Source organism: Octodon degus, unplaced genomic scaffold (assembly GCF_000260255.1).
Source record: "Octodon degus isolate 3935 unplaced genomic scaffold, OctDeg1.0 scaffold00409, whole genome shotgun sequence".
NCBI lineage: Eukaryota > Metazoa > Chordata > Mammalia > Rodentia > Octodontidae > Octodon > Octodon degus.
The window spans coordinates 391,495-409,879 of NW_004524985.1; the positions used below are offsets into that span (position 1 = coordinate 391,495).

Consider the following 18,385-nt stretch of genomic DNA (forward strand, 5'->3'; position numbering starts at 1 on the left):
CTGAATTTTCTCTTTTTCCAATTAGAACACTAAAAGTTGGGAGTTGGAAAATTTTCTGAGTAAGGAATTCCTAATGCAAAAGAATAATGCATTCCATTTTGGTGAAGATTATCCATACCAAATCCTCTTGTACTATAAAAACTCAAAAGTATATTCTGTTCAATTAATTTTGACTTTATTACTTCTTAAGAGACAAAGAAGCTTTCTTGATTTCAAATGAAGCGTGCCAGAGAAAAGCGGTGGGTATTTCAACAGCTGTGTGCTCACCGGCAACTTTGCGTGAAGTCCTTCAGATTGTACCCTCGGACTTACCCGACTCTCATATGTGGAATTTCTTTTTGTGTTATAATTTTTGCCTTTCCTCCTGGTTTCCTGCTGCCAGCTTTTTCTTGAAGCAGTGTGGCTTTTAGAATTGAGGCTAAGGGGACAGCACACATTCACTGGCCGGGGCTCCGCTGAGCTGTCCCTTGACTGACGTCCTTCTGTCCTTGAGATAAAATTTGGCTGTGTGTGTACTTCTTTTGGAATCTGATTAATTCTTTAAACTTTTTCCTTGACTTTATTATAGCTTGTCCCCAACAATGTGGGCAAGTTTTACAATGGCAGCAGTGCTTGACTTAGTGGCTGTTTTCTTCCTTTGTAGATTCCAAATGGTTTGACTCTAAAATAAATTCAGATTATGTTCACAAATAAAAAGCATAAATCATATTATGTTACTTTGCTATGAGGTTTAGTGAATGCTTATTTTATTTAAAGCACACCCATCAAATAAGAAAACCATAAACTATATTGGTACTTTGATAAATTTGGGGGATGATTATTTTGTTTAGAAGCACATTTAGCAAATAACCCATTTCAAACATGTAAAGGAAAAAAAAACCTACCTTACTACTATGTGTGGGCACCTGGGGTGTGGTGAGAATTCCGTTAAGGAGGGGCACTAAATGCCTTTTTAAATTTTCCAAAGATTTCCCTTTCTGTGTTCAAGGAAACGTGTCTGTGTATTTTGCGCTGTTGTACCCAACCTGAGAATGGATGATTTTTAAAGGACAGGGTATATTTCTTATAGTTCTGGAGAGACTGGCATCTTGTGGGCATCTCCTTGCTGCATCCTTCCAGAGCAGGGGAAGGGCAAGAGGGCACACAGGCGAGGGGCACAGCAGGGAGTCAGATGGACCCTTGTATCGGAGCGCACTCCAGTGGTGACAGCGCCACTGCCCTGAGGGCCTGCCTCTCGGGAGTAAGTTTGTGTCCTTTGGGGACACCAGCAAGCCAGGCCAGGAAAGAAAGCCCGTTGTTATTTTCTTCTTCAGAGGTCTTTTACATCTGTGCTGATAGGGATTTATTTGTTTATTTATTTCCTTGGGGTGGCGGGAATCGGACTTAGGACCTTGTGCTTGTGATGTAGGCACTGCGCCACTGAGCCGTGTACCTCGGTGCTGGCATGTGCGTACTAGAGAAGCAGATACCACGTGAAAGCACACCCCAGAGTCCCGTGTGTCCCCCTCCAGGCACGCGCTTCCTCCTCCCCCGTCATTCTTGTGGGCACGCATCTGGACGTTTCCGATGAGAAGCAGCACAAAGCCTGCGTGAGTAAAATCACCAAGGAACTCCTGAACAAGCGAGGTTTTCCTGCGATTCGAAATTATCTCTTTGTGAACGCTACTGAGGAGTCCGACGCTTTGGCAAAGCTCCGGAAAACCATCATCAACGAGAGTCTTAATTTCAAGGTATTGCAGTTGATGGGCGCTGTCGACTGGTGGGTAGATAGAATTTATTAACTCTCATGTTATGCCGCTGCTTAGAAATGTCAGAAGTCTTGAGACTAATTATCTTAAAATTCTGGATTGTTTACATAAATCTTAGAATTATTAAGGTACCTTCAGTTTTACAATGACTTACTCTTGCCATACCTCATTTGTAATTCCTAGCAAAAAGTATAAAAAATAACTGTAGAATCCTGAGAGAAACTAGGAGAGTGTTCCCAGGACACCGAGAAGTTATTTCAGGGATAGAAAACACATTTGACACCATTCTGTCCTAACTTCCTGCATCGCTGACTCCATCCAAAGCATGAGAATGAATACTGGGATCATGGGATCTTTTTTCTTTTATTATTATTTTTGTCTTTTCTTTCTCCATTTGCTCCTTTTTTTGGGGGGGGTTTCTATTTTATACCCTTCTGAGCACCCCTTTATGTCTCTTTGCTCTGTGACTCCCATGCCAGCTTATTCTCCCAATATTGTGAGACAATTCTTTTGTTTAATTCTCAAAACCATTAATTTGGCTTTTAGTTGTAGGTAAATCATTACTTAGGTCATACAGACTAGGCAGTCATTCTAGGACTTAAGTTTTACGTTCGCAGAGTTCTCTTTTAGTAGGCTGAGTGTTTATAAACGCCAAGTCAGCGGTCACTGGGGAAAGCACTTTTTAAATGCTTGCAGGAAGTTGTCTGTTCTGAATTCTGGCGGGCGCATGGTGTAGACTGTGATAGAAGATACCCTGGGTGGATCAAAATGGTGGACATCATGGGGGATTTCATGTAGGTTTTTTTTTTTTTTTTTTTTTGCTTAACTGATTAAAACTGATGGTCACAGTCATGGTTTAGTAGAGTCCTGCTTAGTGTAATTATTGATAGTGTTTCACTCCAACTCAGAGACAGTCCAGTTTGGATGGTAAGTTATATGGTCGCCTTGGTTATGACTCCATGTTAGCCAGTTAGCTTAGTTCCGTTCCACTGCCACAGACTATGTTCTTGTTCAAAATCCAATGAGCCACTTTAAAATATATTGACCTTTGGGTGTCCAGGGAGAGAATGTGCCTGGCGCTCTCAGAACACATTTATTATGGTGACTAAAAGGCCTTGGTAGAGGACTGGTAGTGGCATTTTGTAAAAGAACGGCATTACGTACTTGAAAAATTTCCTACTCTCCTGTGCGATGACTTTTAAAAATATGACTTTTTAAAATAGCCAATATGCAAAATTCATTCATACCATTAACATGTTTATGCAGGTAGTTTTCTTTTGAGTCTTTACCCATACAGAGCTTTGTTGCTACTTAGAATATTTTAGTAGCTGTTTATTTGGTCATTGTTGTCAAAGCAGGTATGGTATTCTGTTTAAATATCCCTCTGGAGGATGAGCTTGTTCTGAAAAAAGCCTGAATTTAATTAACACGAAGTCTACAGGTGAGGTGGTCAGCTCATGAAACTGCATTTGTGTTGCTTGTGTCTTGTAGCAAGGTATCACTATCAATCAGTCGCAGTAGGTTTCTTCTGGCCTTTGTAAAGGAACTTTGAAAACAACTCTATGCAAGGGGGGAAAACCGCTTTGGGAGATGAGACTATTACTTAATAAAATTTAAATACGCCTAATGGATGCATCATTCGGGAATATTTGTTTTAAAACCCATTGAAGGGGAGATAGCTCAGTAGAATAAGTGCTTGCTTGGCAAGCATAAAGTTCTGAGTTTGATCCCTGGTACCACCAAGAAGAAGAATAAACTTTAGGGTTGGCCAAATAGCTCAGCAGATTAAAGTACCTGCAAATAGGCGCAGGGGCCTGGGGTTCGATCCCCAGGCCTGCTTTGCCAGCCCCGCCCCTGTGGCACGTTGAGACGGCAGTTGAGACTGGGCGTGGTGGCACACACCTGTAATCCTAGCACTTGGGAAGCTGTAAACAGGTAGATCACTACAAATCCGATCTAGTAGTGAGACCCTGAACAGCCTGTAGACCCTTCCCTAGAATACAGAAAAAATAAAATAAAATAAAGTAAAAATCAAAACCCAAAGAACTACTTTGTACAATGGTGACTCTTGAGAAGAGCCAGGGCCAGTGAGCTCACGGACGTATGCACGTTGCTTCCTCTGTTAGTCATTGCTCTGTCTTCATATGGCAGCTGTTGTTCTGTTGGAGATCATCCTATCCTGGTTGTTCTGGAAGCTTTTCCTGTTCTCATAAACATGAGTCTTGACAGCATTTTTAGAATAAAAGGATAGTGCTGCTGCTGCTGCTGCTGCTATTTTGGCTAGCCTAGTCAAGCTAGAAAGAGAGGGGGAGAGCAGAGCAAAACTGAGGTTGATGCCAACTGTTCTCTCTTCAGTCCTGACCCTAGATGCCCATTAGCAGAGCAGGCATCTTTGCTGGCCCTGTGCCCCAGCCCTGTGATAGTCATCCCCTTCTCCATGTGAATTGCTTTCAGAATTTACATTTATATGTGAATTTTCTTCCCTGAGTTAAGACATACTCTTCAAATGGAAATTCTGTTTTATCTGAATTTGTAAATAACAACAAGGAGGAGCATGGAAATTGGATGTTAGGTGAACTGCATTTAATTTCCTGGGGTGAGGACCGCTGCTTTAGGCTACGGGAGAGCAGGCTCCTTCGTGTTTTACCTGCATGTAGGAAGACAGCAAGGTAAATGTTCGTGTTTGTGTGTGTGAAGGAGGCCCAGTTTATTTTGTAATAAGCTTAAGAATTTCAGTAGCTGTTCTGTGTCCTGTCAGGTGAAAAGGAGATGGTTTCAGGAATCCAAAAATGGGGAGAGTTTGCCACCCGGTGGTTCTTAGAGGTATTTTGGTTACTATTGCCAGGGTTGTGTTTCTATGTCAGATTAGTCTCAAAGGAATAATAGGTTTGGAAATATGTTTAGTATATTTTTATCTTAAGACCGTTGTTTTAAAATCTTATTTCAATTGCGAGTGATTAGATTCAAAGGGAGACAGACCAAGGATCGACCTTGTATGTCAGAATCATTGGTGTTAGGTGATTTTTTTCATTTTCCCATATTTAAGACTTCATGAGAAACATGGTTGGATAAGTATTTCATGTCTCCAGGCTTAACTGTTGATATTTACAGTCTGCTAGTGCACAAAATTTGATGTTTCACCTCTGAATGGATTTTTATTTAATATCTAATACCTAAAAGTATCTTGTAATACCTACTGATATGTAAACAGGCCTATTATGTATGAGCTTAATGTTTTGGAAAATAGAAAGTCTTTTTGTTGTTATGTATTTGGTACAGGGTCTCACTACGCAGCTTGGACTCATAGTGATCCTCCTTTCTCAGCCTACCCAGCGCTGGGATTACAGGCATGTGAGACCACTCCTGGTCTCAGTGGCTAGCTCAGCATGCCTGGAGGCGGGGCTGGTGTGGCTTGTGGTGCTGGAGATTAAACCCAGTTCCTGCACTTGCCTAAGCAGGCACTTAGTCCTCTGTCTCACAGACCCAAAAAAATTTTTATGGTGCGTGATTTGTCTTAGTTTTTGTCTTGCAATTTCTGGATAACTAGATAAATATTTTTGTGCTACTTTATTTGATATTTCCAAATGGGCCTTCTGTCTATATTTTCTTTATTTACTTCAATTTAATCCTCTGTTATTTACAATTCAGAGAGCTTTACGTCATATTTTGATTTTATTAAAATATGTTTTTGCACAATATCGTCATTAGTGTTTAAATTTAGCACTGGATTTACCCACTACCTGACAAATGCGTAACTACAATGGATGCTTACAGCTTTTCATTGTAATTTCATAGATCAGGGATCAGCCTGTTGTGGGGCAGCTAATTCCAGATTGCTACGTAGAACTTGAGAAAATCATTTTAATGGAGCGTAAAAACGTGCCAATTGAATTTCCTGTAATTGACCGGAAACGATTGTTACAACTGGTAAAGGAAAATCAGCTACAATTAGATGAAAATGAGCTTCCTCATGCCGTTCATTTCCTAAATGAATCAGGTTTGTGTTTCATATTCCTTTTTTTCAAAGCTTGGTTGCAAATAGATGTCTGAATCTTGTAAAGAATCCATAGATCACTGCGTTGAATCCTACAACACGTTATAAGGAAATGCATTTAGAAGTCATCTAAGGACGGCGTAGGGACGAGCCAGCGAGCAGGAGTTGAAGCAGGCTGGTCTTAGAACACAGCTTTGCTAGGCAGGAGACTTCCAACTCAGCATAGCTGTGTCCTTTCATAATAGCAAATAGATTTAGTGCATGTAAAAGATATGTTTGTACTGTCAGGAATTATGGGGCTGGGGAGATAGCTCAGCGGTCTAAATGCCTGCCTGGCAAGCACAAGGACCCAAGTTTGATCCCTAGTCCTGCATGCCATGCCAGCTACCAGTGCATGCCTGTAATCCCAGTGCTGGGGAGGCTGAAAACAGGAGGATCATTAGGAGTCAGAACTGCGTAGTGAGAGCCTGTATCCAATAAATAAATAAATGATGGTGATGGTTTGACTGGGCCGTGCAGAGTTGGTGGTGGCTGGCTGCGTCATCACTGTGTCACATCACTTGTGGATCCCATAGTGAAAACTCCCAAACCACCTGCGCTGTTCGCTGTGTCCTTGATCATTATCATTTTGCTAAAAGTGTGCGGGTTGATTTTTAATATGAAAATAAATGGCTTGGATGCTGTTTTTGATCCCTGCATTATATAATAAGGAAAAGATCTTTGGGTAGTTTATAATCTGTTCCTTTTGCCTTTATTGCAATTCAGATATGGCAAGCTATGTTGTGTTTCTCATCTGTATTGAAAATAAGGTGTGACTTTGCAGGGTTCCTGTAGAAGCTAACAAGAAAATTGTGAATTTTAAATTTTTTGCAAATACGTGCTCTTTAGGGCACAGTGCTATCTCGAATATTCTTCTATAGGGTCAGTCTGTATGGTTCAAAGATATTTCCTTGTAACAGTAGGGTGTTAGAGCTAGGCATCTAGGAGGCGTAGGAGCTAGTCCCTGCTCTGCCACGAGGCCCCTCCTGTGGAAGGAGAGGTCTTTGAACTGGATTTGCTCTGAAGCTTCTTTATTTTTTTCTGTTCCAGATTCCATGTTTTGCTGTTTGATGATTTTTTTTATTTTTAATTACAGGAGTTCTTCTTCATTTCCAAGATCCTGCACTGCAGTTAAGCGACTTGTATTTTGTGGACCCCAAGTGGCTTTGTAAAGTCATGGCACAGGTGGGTGGCTTGCACTTTGGGGGCCCGGGGCTGTGCGTGGAGAAGAGGAGAGACGGCATCCGGAGCACAAGCACTTCAGCATTTGCAGTATTTAGTTAGGGCAGCACCTACTGTAAATAGAGTGACCTGTGTAATGCTGCCCACAGAACAGCACTTGGAGAGCTCTGTGGAGGGAGGGAAGGTACCTTCAAATTGACTTACTTACTTTCTTTCTTTTTGTGTTTAGGACAGGGTGTACAGGGTGTATAGGGTCTCACTGCATAGATTGGATTTGTAGTGATCCTCCTGTGTACAGCCTCCCAAGTGCTGGGATTATAGGCGTGCGCCACTATGCCCAGTATCAATCTGCTGTCTCAGCACACCCTGGAGGCGGAGCTAGCATGGCAGGCCTGTGGATCAAACTTCCAGCCCCCTCATCGGCCTAAGCAGGCGCTTTAACCCGCTGAGCAATTTGGCCAGCCTGAAATTGACTTTCATGTCTTTGTTTCCAAGCCACAGGTGTCAGTACTACCTTCTTCCATGCTGCTATTTTAGATTTTGATGCTTTCTTTGGCTTGGTTATTAACTTAAATCAGTTTAACAGAGGACTTATGAAAATCTTTGGGGCAGGCACATGTGAAAAATTTGAGTTGATGGGCTCATGAAGCCTCTACCTAGATAACGTGAAGGGGCCTTTTTCTCAGTGAAACGGTCTGAGCTCCATGTGCCTACACTTTTCAAAAGTCTAGACAGCAGTAATTATGGATATCGTTTTTTGCATTGTGGAATCATATTCTGCACGTGGAAAATGATTTCTTCTCCCAGTGATGGTCTATTACCAATGGGTCCATGTTAATTACTTATAATAATTGTTCTCTATAAGTCCACATGAAAACCGCTTGGATCAGGAACACATTTAGGACTTTTCAACTCTAGCATATGAACATAGCTCACTACTGTACATTGGGGAATGACGGGAGGGTTTTTGACCCATGTTTTTTAGATTCTAGGTGCACATTCCCAATTATGACAGGTGAGAGCATGTCTGCATATTATCAAATAGCGCTGTGTGCAAAATCACCCCTGCTGAGAGTCATGAGGTCTCCGTAATCATGAACCTTGGTGAGCACAGAGGGGGCACCTCCAGAGTGTGTGCCCCAGCAGTGATTGTGCTTGCTTGATTGCTTGCTATTAATTTTATTGAGAAATAAATAGCAATGCGACAGTTTCAAAACCGATTAGTAAGACAGTTTCAATAATTAATACGTTGCATATTGTTGTCTTCATAGTGGTTATTCATAGTACAAGATGCAGACATGATATCCTGTCCAAACACTGTTAGTACAAATCTTTCTTCTCATTAAATTAAGAGAAAGTAGCTGTATATGTATCTTAACTATTTTGTATATATAGATACAAAATGGTCCTTCATTTGTATCCCCTTTTTTGTTTAGTTTGTTAGAGATGGGTATTCCATTGCCATTTAAATATTGTAGGTGCATCAATTCAGCAAAATAATCCAATATACTCTAGTAGTCTGTAATAGTAGTGTGTTATTCATAGGACTGGCAACGTCAGAAGTTGTTGACTTGAGCCTTTTACAGCTCAGCATATTAATATGGCTTTACTTTTTATACCTCATTTTTATGCTTTTCTGCTGGATGGTTAAGACCAAGATAAAGCAAGACCTATATAACAAGAAATGTAACATTTGTATCTGTCAAGGTCAGTCAAATCCCCTCAGGATTTACCCTGAAACCCTGTACTACAGTTTGTAGATCCTTTGTCAGTGTCAGCCATGTATAGGAGTCATGGCGATTGCTTGACCAGTTTGCTCTGTGAAAGCCTGAGAGAATGTTTTCTCTCCATGTGACTCTCCTTAGGCACACTCTATGTCATTGATCACTTTCCTCTGTGGCCTCATAATCTCCTCTATCAGAAAATTTGGGACACAGCTGAGTTACAGTGTGTTACAGTACAGGTTTTCTTATGTCCTGAGTCCTCACTGACCTTGAAGGGCTAGAAAGAATGATAAAGTCAAAGCCTTTATATTTAAGTGGATGCCACTTAAAGATATACTCATAAGTGAAATAAGCCAGACTTATATGTGTTAATGTTTTATAGTATCCCTAGTGTAAGCACTCAAAAGTAGAAAAAGAAGGGCTGCAAGGACAGCCAGCATTTTGGCCCTAGCCTTTCAAGGTCAGCGAGGACTCAGGACATAAATGATTGTGTTGATATGCGCGATTTATGGTTTTGCATGTGGCTCCTGATGCCAAAAATGATTATATGCTTATGTAATAGTATTCTCTCGGCCATTTAAACCATAATACCAATTCAATTCCCTCTAATAATCTTTTGTAGTAGCTCCTGTATTCTACTTAAGGATGATAAGGAAGATATTTAGAAGAGGGAATGCAGTCAAGGCTAAATCCTCTGCCATGGCTCTTGAAAGCCTATTGAAACATTATTGTAATTGACATTTAATTGTGATAACCAATCTTTACTATTCTGGTAGATATTTTAAATTAGATTTTTGTCCTGGACATGTGCCATGGAAGTGAGATTTTACTCACGTATTAAACAAGACACCAGTAGAGCAGTGTGGTCCAGACACGTACTCCAGAGTCAGCTTGGCCTGTATTTAAATTTCTTTCACTTACCAGCTTTAATAGCATTTCTTTACATTTTAAGCCTTTACTTCTTCAGTTATAAAACAAAGAGAGTAAAAATATTTTCTTCTGTCTTGTCTTCCTAGTTCAGTGAGAGTGGTGTTAGCCAATTTTGTATTTGATCTAATGTGGTATTTTAGGAAATTAAAACCTTCAAATCTGCAATGTATACTCATGTAGTTTTGGCAAATGTATGAGGTGTGGAGTCCAATAAAAAGTACACATAGAAAGAGGAATACTTTTTGGCAAAGAAAGTTTTAAATATACCCCTTGGGCTGGTGAGATAGCTCAGTGGACTAAGCACCTGCTTAGGCAACCACAGGGATCGGGTTTGATCCCCATTGCCATATGCAGTGCCAGCCCTGCCCCAGGCATGCTGAGCTGGCCACTGAGACCAGGCATGGTGGTGCACGCCTGTAAATCCCAGCGCTGGGGAGGCTGAAAACAGGAGACTCAATACAAGTCTGAGCTGGGTAGTGAGACCCTGTACCAAATATATAAAATAAATAAACCCTGCAACACTTGTTATACAGCACAGGTATTAGAAATCCTAATAAGCACAAAAAGGCTAAAGTTGAGCCCCAAGGTGATGTTTCCACGTGTGTGACACATTGGAAGTTGTACACAATGTTGATATTAGTGTGACCATATCTTGTACAGTAGAGTTAAGCGTTTGGGCTCAGAACCATCCTTTTCAGAACAAAAACAGATTTCTACTATGATTGAAACAAAATTCCCCAAGAGTCTATGAAGTAATTAAGTTGGAACTGGAAAGTTCTTTTCATTAGCATAGTTACAGTATTGACATGCTGAGTGAAAATTAAATCAAGAATTCGAGTAACTTAAAGTTACTTGGAAAGACAGATTTGAAATGTCAGTAAAATAATTTAAATTTCTTACTAACCTAAAAATAATGATCTTTGTTTTTATTTATGCTTATGAACTGAAATATAATGTCATTTTCACTTAGACTTAAAGAGAATGAAAGCTATCAGTAACCAAGTGACAAGAAGACTTGTCTGATACTCATCAGCCAAAATAAATAGGGGGGGTTCACCCTCTATGAATCATCAAGACAAGGGCAGGAATTACTTCAAGGTGCAGAACTCTAATGAGCCCACCTCCTTTCTCTGAGCCATGAGCTGTTAGGTCACTGAACTTATTAAAGAAGACTGAGGCAAGGAAGAGGAGGTTTGCATAACTCATTTATAACTGTGTGATAGAAGAAACATGAAAGGGACCTAGTGAATTAGGCAGGTGGAACATTAACACGCTTCCAGGGCAGTTTGATCTGGACAAAAACACATGGGAGAAATGGAATTTGGAAAATCGTTTTTCCTAAAATAAAAGCATAAGTTAGCTGTACAGTTTGTTTGAAGAAATATTAAGATGTCTTCTCAAGGTGATAAAATTAAGATAACATTTCAGACAGTGTTGGTGTGGTTCATGTCCTTGGCTTTAGGCACGGGGCTAGCCTGGCAAGCCAAAGGAGGCTATACTTACAGTTTTGGTAGAATTGGGGCATCTCCATGTAGCCTTCCATGTGGCTAGGTTGGGACTTTCTTATGGTATGACAATTATAGGCTAATTGGACATCGTTCATGGTTGCAGGCTACCAAGAAAAAAAATGAGAATTTGCTGGTCCTCTTAAAGGGTAACATCAGAACTGACAAAATAATCTGTATTTACCACGTTCCAGATAGTGTTCTTGTGCTGGAGTTATTTTACTCAGTAAGATAAATTACAAAATATACATGATTAATAAATAAGGGCTTACTATACGTTAAAGATTTTCTAGGCTTTTTGCATGATTTACATGTGCTTTTTTCACTCTTACAGCAATCAGAGAGGCAGGCATTTTTATTACCTCATTTTTCAGAAAGGGAAACTATGCCTTCAAGAAGTCAAATATTTTTTCAAAGTCACAGAGCTAGTAGCAGAGCCTGGATTTGAACTTAGGTTCTTCTGATTCAGAGTCAGATGCTCAACTGCTACGACAATCAGCACTCAAAGTAACCTTTGTGTGCTCGAATCATTTATTGCGTTTTTGAGACTGGGTCTTGCCCTGCAGTTCAGGCTACCTTGAGCTCAATTTTGCAGCCCAGGCTGGTCTCAGACTTGCAATGATCCTCCTGCTTCAGCCTCCCAAGTGCTAGGATTACAGGCATGCACCACCATGCCTGGCTAGGTTGTTTTTAAAAGAGCAGATTCTTAAAGTCTCACCCCGGACTTTTTGATGAACCTGCCAATGTAATCTAGCAAAATGCAATCATTGCCTTGAGAATCAGTAACCTGTACTGTATGGCCTCTCCTCCCAGCCTTGAGAACCTTTTCTACTACATAAATGTCATGCAGTATTTCCCCTGCAAACCTGTAGTAATAATAATCTGGCATATAATTTCCCTTGGAATATTTTAGTGATGAGACTGTGTATTAATGTGGCACATTGGATTGATCTGTTAATTGGAGCCAGGGAAACCTTAACATTCACTGTTTCCTGAGGATCCTGATCTGAATGCACTCCCTTAATTTAACAAATGTTTTCTGAGGATGGGTGTCTTGCTGGGCTTCTAGGCAACCCGACTGCTAGGGAAATTAGATACTGTGTTGTACTGGACGAATTGTTCTCTTCACCTTCACCGAGCAGAGAGAGATAAATTTGAAACATTTCAGAAGATGAATCCTAGTGATTATTTATGAGTTTAAATCTTTCAGATTCTGACAGTAAAAGTAGAAGACTGTCCAAAGCACCCTAAGGGGATCATTTCACGCAGAGACGTGGAGAAGTTTCTTTCAAAGAAGAGGCGATTTCCAAAGAACTATATGACGCAGTACTTTAAACTCCTAGAGAAATTTCAGATTGCCTTGCCAATAGGAGAAGAGAATTTGCTGGTTCCAAGCAGGTAAAATAAACTTTAAAAAATTTAACTTCTCCATGTCAATTCATTGTTATTTTAATTGTTAAAGTGACTTCGATGTGTAATAGATATGACTATTTTTTGCCTGGTTTTGTTAACTTTTTACTAAAATACAGCATGTACTTTTAATGAAAGCATTGATTTGATGCTTAAAAGGTATAATGAATAGGTTACTTAATCTATGTGATTTTTTTAATATATGTGATTTTTGTTTGGCTTGCCACTACTGAAATTATATGGGAAAGATAAATTGTGAAGGGGTGTGTGTGTGTGTGTGTGTGTAGCAATACCCTTACATGACAAGGAGAATGTTATATTAGAGAAGTTCTTGGGAAATACAGTGGTGGCTTTGCAGTAGTTTTGAAAGAACTTATGTCATCAGGGTGTAGGCCTATTGTGACATCACAATACCCCTGTATTGTGCAACTTTTTCTTGTTGCTTATAAGCAACTGAGATTTATTGTAAAGTAACATGCTGTTAAAAATGCAAATTATGTATTTTTTGGCTATTTTTTAATATTTTTATTGAGAAACAAATAGCAATGAGACAGTTTCACAACTGATTACTAGTACATTTTCAATAATTAATACTTTGCATATTGTTGTCTTAGTAGTTATTCATTGTACAAATTGCAGACCTAATATCCTGTCTCAAGCACTATTAGAATAAATCTCTCTATTAATTGAATAAAATGCAAATTATATTGATCAGTAGATGATAAGCAGTTGTAAAAGAAGATATAACACTTTTCTCTAAGATGTGTAATTTTTACCTTATATACAATCTTAATATTTGTGTATAACTAATTGCAACAATTCATTAGCATATATATAGGATTAATAAAAAAATCATGCATGTACTACTTCTGAGTACACATTTGAATTGATGAAATGACCACTGAATTTTTTTACGTATGATGCATATATACCAAAAAATACTACTAAGAAGGTAGATTTTCTTAAAATAGTTAATTTTGTTGATTGAAAGTCAGCCCTTCCATCAACATGGCTGGGTGTTACCTAAGTGATAGAAAAACGGTGTTCTTTTCTTTTTCAGTTTGTCTGACCACAGTCCTGTGATAGAGCTTCCCCATTGTGAGAACTCGGAAATTATCATTCGACTATACGAGATGCCTTATTTTCCAATGGGATTTTGGTCAAGATTAATCAATCGGCTACTTGAAATTTCACCTTACATGCTTTCAGGAAGAGGTATATACTTAATGAAAGCACAATTTAGAGAATTTAAGGAAAAATAATTAATATGTTCCCTTGTCTGGGAGGCTACTGAGTTAGAAAATAAGTCTATCAAGTCTCAAAGGAGTCTATACAAAGCTACACAGGCACAGCTAAAGCCATACATTTTATCTGGAAGAAAATCCCTCAGCTCCTTACCCAAGCCAATTTATTTCTGTTTTCGACACATTTCCAACAACTAAGGATATCTTCCTTTCTAAGCTACAACAAAAAAAGAAGCAAAGGGCTGGGGGTATAGCTCAGTGGCACAAGTGCCTCCCTGGAAAGTGTTCTAGAGTTCAATTCCTGGTTGGAAAAAAAAAGAAGAAGCAATAATTTTATAGATATGAAGTCATTGACTTAATACACACACACACACACACACATACACACACACACACACACGCACCAAGGGAAAAAGAAATGACAGCTGCATGATGAAGGAACTTTTATTCAACAGATAGAACAGAACTAGCCCATTCAGGGTATGGACTATAATACCTGTTATGTTGCTGAATATCTGAGACATTTACAGATGAGGACAAAAGATGGGTGTGTATAATGAATGCCAGCTCTTTGTCCTAGAGTAATAATTTAGTATTCCAAAACAATACCATTTTTTGTTTTTAAGAGCATTTTATACAGGTGCTATTGGTTTCTGAATTAAACCTTATCTTGCTTGGAATTAACAGATAGTCACTATACATTTACAAAGTCCAGGAATGACCTTTAATATGTATGATTACAGCTTTTTAAAAATTATAGGAACTTATTTATGATTCTCTTTATTCACATATTAATCATGTTAAACTACTTACTACTTAGCATGTACCTGAATTGTGTCTTATGTAATCTGTTTTATTTTATTTTATTTTTATTTTTTAATTAATTTTATTGAGAAAAAAATTGCAATGTGACAGCTTCAAAACAGATTGGTAGGAGAGTTACAATTAATACATTGCATATAGTTGTCTTTGTAGTAGTCATTCATAGCATAAGATGCAGACGTGATATTCTGTCCAAACACTATTAGTACAGATCTTTCTTCTTACTGAATTAAGAGAAAGTTGCTATATATGTATCCTATTTAGTATATACAGATACAAAATTGTCCTTCATTTATATCACCTTTTTTGTTCAGTTTTGTCAGGGATGGGTATTCCATTGCCATCTAAATATTGTAGGTAATCTGTGGCCATTTATTTTATTGCAAAATAAAGGAACAAATATGTCATATAACATTTATACAGATATGAATGATGATCTATATCATAAATGACCTAATACTGTCCTTCAAAACAAGTCTGTTTGCATACCAGTTACTTTGGAGTGGATAGTGCTTTTTTTCTTTATGTAGAAGTCAGAATTAACAGATATACATGGCCCCATTTAAACTTCTTTCAGAACGAGTTCTTCGCCCAAACAGAATGTACTGGCGACAGGGCATCTACTTGAATTGGTCTCCTGAAGCTTACTGTCTGGTAGGATCTGTGGTCTTAGGCAATCAACAAGAGAGTTTCTTAAAAATTACAGTTCCTTCTTGTAGAAAAGGTAAGAAAATTAATTCAAAACTTCAAATTGTACCACCAAAGAAGTCTAAATTAAAAAAACAAAAACAAAAACACTCCTTTCAGAGTTGGTGGTGGCATGTGGCTGTAGTCCCAGCTGAAACAGGAAGGTCATGTGATCCCAAGAGTTTAAGATCCGCCTGGGCAACGTAGTGAGAAACCCCATTTCAACAAAATAAGACAACACGAAACAACTTTTAAGTTTCTCTTTTTGGGCTTTGTGGCAACATAGGGTTCATGAGCTCTCTTTTGGAATTACATAGGCTGCATTCTTTTGGGCCAAGTTGTGGACCATATTGATTCTCTCATGGAGGAATGGTTTCCTGGTTTACTGGAGATCGATATTTGTGGTGAGGGAGAAACTCTGCTGAAGAAATGGGCACTCTATAGTTTTAACGATGGTGAAGAACATCACAAAATCTTGCTTGATGACCTGATGAAGAAAGCAGAAGAAGGTAAGAAACTTACAAATACTTTTAAGCAGTCCCTGCTTCTTCTAAGTGGCTTTTTTAAGTTAAAATTATTCTTAGCTATAAAAGATGCATTAAAAGATAGTATGTTCAATTAGAATGTCAATTCTGAAAGATACATTTTTTTTTTACTAAGATCCTGTTGTTCTAAATGTTAGGGTTTGTATATTGACCCTTTGAGTAACCCAGCCTTGTCTGTAAAATGAGAATACAAACCAAACTGTTCTCATAAAATTGTTCAGAAGATTAGGGCCAGGGAGATACCTCAGTAGAATAAGCACTTGCCTGGCAAGCGCAAGGTCCTGAGTTCAATCCCTAGTACTACAAAAAAAAAAAAAAAAAAGAAAAATCGTTGTTAAGAAGATTACAATATAACAACAAAGGGAGATAACATTTGTGTGATACAATATCAGATTCATAGATGTGACAAAAGCAGAAAATAAATAATTTCCTAGCTAGATACCCCGTAGTCAGAGGCTATTCTCAATTCTATTAATGAATGAATCTAGGAATGAGGTTTTAAAATTCTAAGTAGATTGCTATTAAATAGACCTTTAAAATTTTCTTGAAAAATATAGGATGGGTAAAAATAAATCTTAAGGAAGTGATGACAAATGATAGAAAATGTGTGATTGTTTTGTAAGTCAAACCCACAAATGTATTTTTGTCTGTCTGTCTTGTTTGTCTGTCTGTCTTGTCTGTCTGTCTTATCTATCTGTCTTGTCTTGTCCATCTGTCCGTCTTGTCTATCTGTCTTGTCTTGTCCATCTGTCTGTCTGTCTTGTCTATCTATCTGTCTTATCTGTCTGTCTTGTCCTGTCCATCTGTCTGTCTGTCTTGTCTGTCTATCTGTCTTATCTGTCTGTCTTGTTTTGTCCATCTGTCTGTCTGTCTTGTCTGTCTGGTCTGTTGTGTTCTCTCTCTCTCTCTCTCTCTCTCTCTCTCTCTGTATTTTAAAATCTTTTGTACTTCTCAGGGGACCTTCTGGTAAATCCAGACCAGCCAAGACTCAAAATTCCTATATCTCAGATTGCTCCTGACCTGGTTTTGGCTGACCTGCCTAGAAATATTATGTTGAACAATGATGGATTGGAATTTGAGCAAGCTCCGGAATTCCTTTTAGGTAACTATCTTTGTGAATTTGAGAAAAAAATTAGGATACAGTTTCCTTTGTATAATGTCTATATCTTAATGATACCTTTATAAAGTTTTAGTGTCTTCATATAATTGATACAATGTTTGTCATTTGGAATGATATATTTTAAAGTAATGTTATATAACAGATCTGGACTTAGCCCTGCACGTCCATGTAGACTAGAATTAAGGTGAGGAAGGGACTACATGGAAGCACAAATATTTGTGAAACACAGCTTTGTGCCTTCTCTGCTTGCCTGGGGCTGGACAAGGCAGGTAAGGAGACTCACAGTTGAATGGCCATGGCCATTTTCCATCTCAAAAAAAAAAAAAATAATAAAGACTAATGTCTCTGTGTAGGCCTAGTAGAAGTTTTATTACTCATAAGACAATATTGAGATCTCATAAATATTTGTAAAATACTTTGTAATCAAAAAACCAGAAGCATTTCACTGGTGACATACTGAAGTTCTGTTCTCTGCTGTCACTGTTTCCTGGTGTTCTGAACAGTTCGTGTTCACTGGCTGGCGCCATCCTGTCCACCAGGATGAATTTCAGCAGGTGTGAGGGACTCACTGGATCTGCACATCATTTTAGGTATTCTCTAAAAGAAGGAAAGGCCACAGTAATCCAATTCCATAATACTTATTTTGTACTTTCACTCTAAATAGGTCTTGAGGCTTAAAAGGTGTTTCAAAGAATACTCCAGGAAGTTAAGAAGTTGAGTAGATGACTCAGTTACTTTTCTCTTGTGGCTGGGACAAAATACCCAACACCCCAAATTAAAGAAGGAAAGATTTATTTAGCTCACACTTGGTGGAGGCTTCAGTCCATACTTGGCTGGCTCCAAGGCAGAGCGGTACATGGCAGAGGGCAGCAGCTCATGGAGGTGGAAAACGGCGAAGAGCGAAGGGAGGAGCAGCAGCTGCAGCAGCCAGCCAGCCTCTCTCCCCTCCTTACATTTGCATGTAGCTGCCTGTCCCCCAGTGGGTGTAGCACTCATACCCCTATTGCCAGCTTTGGGTCAACAATTAATCACAAACTCTAGCACCTACCCCATGACTATGTGAGGCTTTAGGGGACAACTAGACACAAACCATAACAGTAGGTTATAATTAATTTTTTAAAAGAAGCAGTCAGCATAAGATTCATCATGTCGTATCTTTCTGCAGGGTCCTGCTGTGTCTTCCCACCTCCGGAATAAATGCTGATATCCTTACAGTGTTCCTAGTGCCCTCTATTCATCTCCCTAATTACCTCTCTGTCAAATATGTTTCTTAAAATTTTCTTTTTAATTTGCAAATACAAATTATATACACACATGCACACACCTGCATTATTTTTTTGTTATATGTATACATTATTGCCTAATCTATCAGAATATTAACCAAATGGTTCCAAAATTTGGGACATGACATAGAAAACCAAAGCTTTGTTGTTCA

The 18,385-nt window shown here is 38.8% G+C and overlaps 1 protein-coding gene across 1 annotated transcript in view; it reads left to right on the forward strand.

Annotated features, from left to right (window-relative positions):
- Lrrk2 (leucine rich repeat kinase 2) overlaps positions 1-18,385 on the forward strand; it is a 155,425-nt gene that overhangs the window by 95,504 nt on the left and 41,536 nt on the right. Inside the window, exons 30-37 of the mRNA XM_023708602.1 lie at positions 1,512-1,730; positions 5,544-5,745; positions 6,878-6,966; positions 12,333-12,520; positions 13,593-13,747; positions 15,176-15,322; positions 15,603-15,794; positions 16,786-16,932. Coding sequence (XP_023564370.1) covers positions 1,512-1,730; positions 5,544-5,745; positions 6,878-6,966; positions 12,333-12,520; positions 13,593-13,747; positions 15,176-15,322; positions 15,603-15,794; positions 16,786-16,932 — 1,339 coding nt within the window. The remainder of the gene's footprint in view (positions 1-1,511; positions 1,731-5,543; positions 5,746-6,877; positions 6,967-12,332; positions 12,521-13,592; positions 13,748-15,175; positions 15,323-15,602; positions 15,795-16,785; positions 16,933-18,385) is intronic.